This window comes from Eulemur rufifrons, chromosome 7 (genome assembly GCF_041146395.1).
Source record: "Eulemur rufifrons isolate Redbay chromosome 7, OSU_ERuf_1, whole genome shotgun sequence".
Lineage (NCBI taxonomy): Eukaryota > Metazoa > Chordata > Mammalia > Primates > Lemuridae > Eulemur > Eulemur rufifrons.
The window spans coordinates 93,580,702-93,589,761 of NC_090989.1; the positions used below are offsets into that span (position 1 = coordinate 93,580,702).

Below are 9,060 nucleotides of genomic sequence, written 5' to 3' on the forward strand. Positions count from 1 at the left end.
GAATTGCATTTTTTTTTTGTTGTTGTTGTTGTTCTGTCAAAGACAAAATGCATGAAGTAATTAAAGAGATGATTTTATTCAGGCTATTGCAATAGGGAAAATGTTCATTAAAGAGGAACATCCCAAAGAAAAAGAAAAAGACCTGAGCTTTTTTAGAGGCAGGTCTTATGGGAATCACGAGGAAGGATAGAGGGGCTCTTATCTCAGAATATATGAGAGCAGAGGGGTCCTTTACTGTTAGTTGTTTCTGGAACACAAAGGGTGGAGAAATTTCTTAACCATCTCTGCTTTCCAGGAGCATAGGATTCAGGTAAAGTTCAGCATTGTCAGTCTTCCTCATTTTGTTCAAGACAAATGAATATCACTCATTGCTCAACAACCCAGAGGTGCTCTTGCACCTCTTGGGTGGGGCAAAGCAAAGTTTCAGAACTAGTGTCTCAGGGATTTTTTTTCTGTGTTGCTCCTGTGAAACCAGTTGAGCCGTATGTTGCCAGGTGGTGACAAAGTCAATTGTTTTGGAGTCCTGAAGACCCTGGGAACAAAGGAATGACTGCAAGGCAATGTAGAAATCTGGATAGGGATCAGGGATGTCATATTTTAGTCCTTAATAATGTTGTCAGGTAGGAGGAAGAAAACTTGGAAAAATTAGTTTGGAGGATTATAGCCACACATTGAAGGAAACTGGTAGAATTGAAAACTTGGCAAAGGTGGACAGTATGTACAAAGTAACACAGGCTCCAGTTCAGTTTGAAGATAGGTACCCAAACTGGTATTTCCAAGAAGAGAAAGTCAATTAAATCTCAATCAGATAAGGCAGAATTTGCATACCTATCAGGAACTTGCAATTTACAAAGAGGGCAAAATAGTTTAAAAAAAAAAAACAACAAAACAACAACAAAAACAACAACAAAAAAAACAAAAAACAACAGTGAACTCAGCCAGAATCTGACAATTCAGAGGCTGTGCTAGAGATAATACATAATTTCTCACATTAGCTCTTTAGTTGTAGGTACAAAATATACACATAGGTTTTTAGTGAAATCTAGTGTAGTGTATCTTTGGTTTAGAATATAATCTTAAGTCTAGTACCAGTAAAGAAAAATAATCTTTGATATTATGTAAAAGTTCTTACTTGAACAAATGATTAAAATACTGAAAGAAAGCATTTGTAGATATATTCATTTAAGTAAGAAATGAGAGATTGCTACATATGGTTTACCTCAGAAAATTTTAGATAGTACAGATTCAGAATGAGCACAATGTCTACAGCCATATCACCCTGAACATGCCCAGTCTCGTCAGAATGAACACAAAACTCAGAGGCATTTTAAAAGTAGAAATCCTTCCTATTATTCCATGTCTTGGTTTACACAATAACAAATCATCTCGAAATTCACACACACACTCCCAAAATTTGGGGTCTACAAATCATTAGTATGTGAAAAAACTTTTTCAAAAATTTCAACAGGTCCCAAGCAACCACTATTTAAGAGTCATATGAAGAGTATTAAAGTATTTTGATCAATCCTCACCACTTTTTGCCACCAACCTGCTGCTTTGTTACCTGATTCTTACCAGATGGGGGCTGAAATTGAATGACAGCTTGACAATACTAATCTAGAACTTAGATTTAGGAATTAGAAGCTTGATGTCAAAATGTAGGCAGTAGATAGTAGTATGGTTGTCACCTGGGAGGTATTAGAAATACAGTATCTCAGGCCCCACCCAGATCTGTTAAATCAGAATCTGCATTTTAATGAGATCCCCAAATGATTCCCATACACATAAAAGTTTGATAGCTACGGACATGTCTAGAGAACTCAGAATAGCATAGAGAATGTAAAATAGGAGATTTTCAGAATAGTGTACATTTGTAGACTAACAACAGCTGGCCATTGTGTGCTATATTTACATAGCTGCCAAGTCCATTGTTACCAGAGATCTTTGTGAGATTTGCCACTGTTGCTCATCTGATGTAGTAGCCACCAATTGGCTGGCAAAGGAAAGACCAGAAGACAACAGATAAACCAGCTCTGCTGTGTTAAAATCCCTGAATCATTTTATTTTAGAGAAAATATTTTGGATAACTTCATTACCAATCACGTTTTTCATTTTCATGGCTATTAATGCATCTTTCGGTTATCATTATAACAAACCTTATCAGGCAGCCAACTATAAAATGAAGTGACAAGTGTATAAATGTCATGTTTTCCCAGGTAAGAAATAGTGAATGTAAATGGCTATCAATAACACTAGATGTTCATTTTTAAGAGCTGAGGTTGTGGTTAAACAGATGGATGTGTGGATATATGACATGGAGAACTGCCTTTGTATCATTATTGTAGAGAACTCATGTCTCTGGAATGCAGGAATTCCAAATGTGAGGAGTGAGCTGGCCCCTTGGCATGCCTGGAAGTTTCTCCATTCATTTGTTCATTTGTTCATTTGTTCAACAAGTCTGTTTTTTGAGCCCCTTTCCACAAACCAGACACAATACCAGGTGCTAGAGATACATAGTGTACAAAGGCAGACAAGGTCTTTGCTCTCACTGAATTTATTGTTTAGTAGGAGAGATGGGCAATGATTAAGTAAATAAACAAAAGAAGGTAAGTTTAGATAGTGATATGGATAAGAGCTGTGAAGAAATTACAGCAAGCTAATGTAATAGGGCAAGATTAGGAGGAACGTCAGAGAAGATCCCTCTGATAGTTAAGTGAAATACGGAAAGATAAAGTTCCACAAAGATTTTAGGGCAGAACCATCCAAGCACAGGAAACAGAAGTATACGGCTGCTGAGGTGGAAACAAAGTTGACATATTCTAGGCACAGAAAGGTCACTTGCTGGAATGGAGTGAGAAGAGGAAACCGGTAGGAGATGAGACCGGAGGAGGGCAGGAGCCATGTCATGCTGCCTGGACAAAGAATTTGGTTATTTTAGATATGAAAGGAAGCCTTTAAAAGGTTTAAAGAGGGACGCGACCTGATGAATCCATACAAAGTGGCTGTTGCTAACCCTTCTGAGCAAACTACTTTCCAAGATTCTAAAGTAAGTTGTGTGGCCTGGAAGACAAGAACGTGGAGCTTTGTAGTTCCTAAGCTAGTACCCATATGGGAACTTGAGGGTGCTTTAAGATAAGCTGTGCATTTAAATAAACATACGTTTTCTTTACAAGGAGTACCAAACAGACTGATGCCACAACCCTGGGGAACCTCGACAAATCAGTCTGTTTTTCCTAATAAGAACACATTACTCTTTGCCACCATTCTGTGGTAAACACTGTACTTTGTGGCAAGTGTATCAGTCAGGATTGAACCAGGGAAGTAAAACCAATAGGGCCTTTTATCGAGATTTATTATAAGGAACTGGCAAATAGGACTGTGGAGGCTGGCTGAGCAAGCCCAAAATATATAGGGCTGAGCCAGGAAGGGACGTTCATGAGTAGGTTGGGCACAGGCTGAAACTATTGTCTTGTCCAGTGGTGGAATTTCTTCCCTCTCCTAGGGAAGCCTCCATTCTGCTTTCAAGGCTTTTCAAGGGATTGTCTTCCTCACCCACGTTATCTAGAATAATCTGCCTTACCTAACATTCATTGATTAGGGACTTTATTTACATCTGAAAAATTCTTTAGAGAAACACCTAGATTAATATTTGAATGAACAACTGGGGACTTTAGCCTAGCCAACCTAATGCATTAAGAAAGTCAGTCATCATAGCAAGGTTAAAGATACCTTTTAAAAATAATCTTTAACAAGTGCAATAAATAGTTAATTATTTTTCACATGTATTATAATCCATTGCAGACTCACTTGCATCATCATATGAAAACATTATGCCATTAATCTAGCAGATGTTGTTACTATGAATAGTGAGAGGAATTGATTACCATTATCTATTTAAAAGGTGTTATGTTAATGACATCATTTTTGCCCCATGAAGGAGATTTACAAAGGAAGCCAATGAAGGTTAAGTTTTATGGCCTCATCTAAAAAGACCTTTGAGTATTAGGAGTTACTAGGACTTTGAGATTGTTCTAGGTGAAGAGTAGAAGCCAGATTATAAGCAGAAATCATTTATGTGTAAGCATTTCAGGTACTTTCTCTAAAAGAGGTCTCAGAAGAAAAGGACCAAATGACAAATTTTCATTAATTTGCTAAAATTTATTTTCTTATTCTAAATATTAACAGCTACTTTCATGAATAAATTTGCATTTGTAAGTTTATAGCCTTTTTCTTAAAGAAAGTTCCCAAAACTGTAAGCTTCAGGCCCAAGAAACAGGGATCTATTCCTCCATAGGAACCTTTTTACATCTATTCTTTTAACTCAAAAAAATCAGCCATCCAAGGGAGATGTCTCTCAAAATCTTACAAAAGCCTATCAGTTAGTCATTGATTTAGTTGACCTGAAAGCCAATGAGTTGCAATGAAAATTTCCCATCTAGTTGAGAGACAGATCTCAGTAAAACAGCTAGAGTTTTTTTCAGAAGTAACATTCTGGCTTTTACAGTGTATTTCAGGAGAACTCTCAGGCACTCATAATTTCTTGTGATTCTAACGTGCTAATCTGCAGTCACATGAGACAGGGTCATCTGCTAAAGCACAGAAATCCACATGACCTTATACTGCTGGTATTAGGCAAATGGAAAATGTGGTCTTTCATTTGTAGCTCTGCTTAGTGCTAGTTTCAGGTTTATTCATTTTTGTCTTATTGCTAAAAGCAGAACATATTCACACAGCTCAAACATTAGAGCATATAAAAAATAATTCAGTGAGAAGTTTCCCTTTCTGCCATGATGATGTTCTGTCCAATTCCCATTGTCATCTCTCTGTGGCAAGAACTCTTCTAGGTTTCTCTGTATTCTTTGAAGGTTTCTGTATGCATCTGTGATTTTGAATTTGACCCCTGCTTTCTTGGTTTTCAGTTGTCTGATATGCTTTCCCCATTCTCTTATTAAAAATTTCCCTAATCCCTTTATTTTTGACATGTGTTGAGTTTTTCTTTTGATCCAATTAAATTTCTTTTTTTTAAATTGAGAAATTTACCTTGTTTAAATTTATTGATATATTAGACATTTTGGTCTTGTATTTCTCAGACTCTTTTATGCTATTTGTTGTTTCTATATTTTTAAAATTTTCACTGCATATGTAATTTTTTCTTTATTTTATTTGTGTGTGTGTGTGTATGTTTTCCAGTGGTTACCTTTATAATCACAGGGTCATATAATTCCTCTAGTTTTTCATTTCCTTAGGACAGTGACTCTTAGCTCCATACTGAGTGATGATAGAATGAGCATGTTTCCTCATTCCCCTCCCCATCTTTTACCACAAAATTCTATTTAATAATATGATCTTTCTTTGCACTTATTTTATTTTGTTAAATTTGCTTATATTGCTATTATTCATAGTTGACTTGTCAGTTTTGTTAGTCTTTGTCTTTGATTTATCATGAACAAGGCTTCTTGCTTCCTTATCCTCCCAATTTTTAACTGTATCGTTTCTACACTATCAGGCCTGTGGCCTTTACCTTCTATTTTGTCATTTTAAACTCCACATTGTTTTAATCTCACTTCTACATTTTAATATAAACATATACAGTGCTCACCACCAAGTTGTTTTTTCAAAATTTTCTCGGTCATTTCTCAGCTTATCTTTTAGTAATTTTCTCAAAAAGGACTCTTAGGAATAGTAGTCCCTAAGTTTCTGGCATGTTAAAACTATTTATAGTTTTTAGATTTGAAGGACAGTTTGGATGTGTATGATATTTTTAGCTCACACATTCTTTCCTGAATTATCTTGTAGGTATTACTCTACTGTCTTCTGGTATTGATCATTCCTATGAAAATATCTAAAGCAAGATAGATATTTTTATTTTTTTTAAGTGATAATTCTTTTTCTGGTTGCCAAATGATTTTCTCTTTGTCTTTAGAGTCTAATAATTTTAGTGGTATATGACTTGGTTTTGAGTATTCCAAGTCAATTATTTCTGGTACACAGTGTGTCCTTTTCAATATATAAATATATAGTATATATAAATATATACTATATATTAATGTATAATACCAATTATTTCTGGTACACAGTGTGTCCTTTTATTTGAGGACAGTTTTATTAAATGATACCTTTAAATATTTGTTATATTTTGGTTTTCTTTCTTGAAAACCTACTCCAATTAAGTGTGTGTTGGATGTATTTTTTTGTCTGCCTTCAATATCCATTATTTTTCTAATTCCTTCTTTTTAATTTTCATTTTATTATTTGTTTTTCTCATTTGTGTACTCTATGATTCCTACTGTTACTACACACTGTATTCTTCCTTGTGATTTTTTTTCTATTTTTACCTGAGTTCTGTCACCTCATATTTCATCACTTCCTCTTGTGTGTTCATCTCTTTCCTGAGTTCTTTGTTTCTGTTGTGATCTTCCTTTACAGGGGCATTTGCTATTTTAAATGTTTAAATTTAATTTCTGTTAAAATGCTCAGTAATAATATTTATCTGTACAAGGCAACATTTTTCTGGTGGTGGTGGTCCATGTATTGATAAATTTTGCTACTGTTTTTTCAATTTGATTTTTGTTTTTTGCTTATAATACTATTCTGCCCATGATATGCTAGGTTTTAAAATTTCCTTTTTTAATTACTTAGCTTTAATGAGTTGGATTTTTTTTGGATTTGAAATATGCAGTTGGTCCCTGAGTAAAAGGCTGGGATATGGGGCTTGGGTGTTCTTCAATTTTTACAACCCAGGGGGGCAGGCTGCTTTTAGCAAAAAATGACTCATGTCTATAATGCTTTAGGTAGCCCTGCCTTATTTGTTTCACTGAATCAAACCAGATCAGGGAGAGCTTCTGCTTCCACCCTTGTTCACTTCTTTTTAGTATCCATGGATATAAATGAAGAATAAAGCGTTTGTACTGCAGGGTGAGCCCCTCACCTTCAGTGAATATCCTTTTGCTAGCACATTCTGAGAGGCTGCTGCTTGCCTTCTTACACCCTATATACTTGTCACTTTTTCTTGTGTAACTTTTGCCCAATCTAAGCTGTTTGACTGCCCTTCTCCATATTTTATAGACTTCATTTTACATACTCTCTGAGTTTTGCTGAAAGTGGAATTTGTTTGCAGACTTATTTTCCCTCATCTTCATGGCTGTGCTTGTATAATTTCTAGGAGAAGAAAGGGGAAAATGTTGACTTATACAGCCATATAGTTTGTACTGGAAGTGGAAATTTTTTCTTTTGTTTTGTTTTTAATGCAAATATGTAAAGATGCCCCTGTACTGTAAAGTTATTCCATGTTTAGTTTTCTTTATTTTGTATTCTTTGGTTTGGCATTTAAATTATTCCTCAGTCCAGTTCCAACTTCATTTCACTTTATTCTCCTTCAAGTATTTTCTGCTTCTTTTAAATTGTACTGAATTATTCAGAGTTACTTCATGAGTTTTTATGTTTTCATACTTTTATTCACTTTGTTCCCTCTAATTGACATTTCCTTTCCAACCCTTGCCAATCCTTCTCTACCTCTATGTTTCTTATTATCAATTAAAGTCCTACCTGGACTTCAAGAACTACTTTAAATAGTACCTAATTCTTAAAGCTCAGATCTCTATGTATCGTTATGACATCTTTATATGTCTATGCATAATTGACATTGCTTATATTCTCTTAAAAGTATATCCTATTGTATATGATGCTTCTATTTTCTACCAGTTGGGAGAAAGCTGGTGACTTAGTCATATTTGTGCCCCATTTACACCTGAGCATAGAACATCGTGTGTAATATACACTCAGTAAGCATTTGTTTAAATGATATAATTATGCAAGGGGCCAAAATTATTTTCTTAAAGGCATGGCACAATTTCCTCATCTTTCTCACTGATACACAATACAACCACTCATGGGAATAATTTGGCTCTTTCTATTTTCTGAAGCCACAGAACCATGCAGATGTGGTTGTAGATGCACTGTTTATTCATTCAGCAGTCAAACTGTGTTTTGATTATTTTAATTGTCTTATTTCAATACAGAATAATTTTTCATGGCTTTTTATGAGTCCTTCATAGCTGTTAAGTAGATTAAAAAACAAAAATGGAAAACACAAGCTTTTAAAATCCTCTACCCTTAAATGGCAGATCTCTATTATGATATAAATGCATTAAAAGAAAAAACTCTGTAAAATTTAACTTTTAAATTAAATGGAAGTAAAAGGAATAGCAGAAGCTTAGAGAAAATTTCCCCACATGCACTCTGTGTTTTAGAAACATTAAAATTTTTAGATAAAGTAAAACTTGAGAATTTTCTTCCCACTATTTCATTTAATTGGGTCTCTTACCAAATGTAATTTACATGTCATTTTCTTCATCACTTTGTAGCTTTGAAAGCTGTATTTGTTGAGAAAAACCTGTTCCCTGAAGAAATTCTGGATCGTGAACAAAAAGCCAAGCAATTATGTCAAGAAACACATCATGAAGCAAAGATAAAAAAAAAATAAGAGGAAATCATAATTGAAAAAAATTTCATTGTTAAAGTACATATATAAAATGCAGAAAAAGAATCAAGAATTCTGCCTTTTGTTTTTTTTACTTTATATTTGAACTTTAGGAAATTTCGTCTTCAGAAGAGATAGTTTAGTGCTGCTTTTATCTATCATCTTTCACTTTCTCTGTATTCTTAATAAAAGAAAGATTGGACTAAAGAGGGGGCAATATCAATTGGTATCTATTCTCCAACGTTTTTATATAAAAATTTGTGATTCCAGAACAAAGTGTTCTAACCAGTTGCCCTTCTGGCAACTTCTACAGACAAAACATTTTTTGGTCAATTTTCATTGTAAAACCTGTATTGAAACATATGAAAAGTATTCACACAGCCAATAGCTACAAATTTGAATAAGAAGACTGTTTCCACTTCTTTATACTTTCTAGTTTTTTAAAGAAATCAACATTAATAAATCAACACTTATGTACACATATGGAAATAACATTGATTGGAAATCAAGCAGATGGTGGGTAGGGAATGGGTAAATTCACACCTAACAGGTACAATGAACACTATCTGGGTGATGGGCAC

The 9,060-nt window shown here is 34.4% G+C and overlaps 1 protein-coding gene across 2 annotated transcripts in view; it reads left to right on the top strand.

The window, feature by feature from the left end:
* WDR49 (WD repeat domain 49) overlaps positions 1-8,686 on the top strand; it is a 146,331-nt gene extending 137,645 nt beyond the window's left edge. For both annotated transcript variants that reach the window (XM_069472974.1, XM_069472975.1), the window contains exon 19: positions 8,364-8,686. In XM_069472974.1, coding sequence (XP_069329075.1) covers positions 8,364-8,482 — 119 coding nt within the window. In that variant the 3' untranslated portion in view covers positions 8,483-8,686. The remainder of the gene's footprint in view (positions 1-8,363) is intronic.
* Positions 8,687-9,060: the final 374 nt, after the last annotated feature.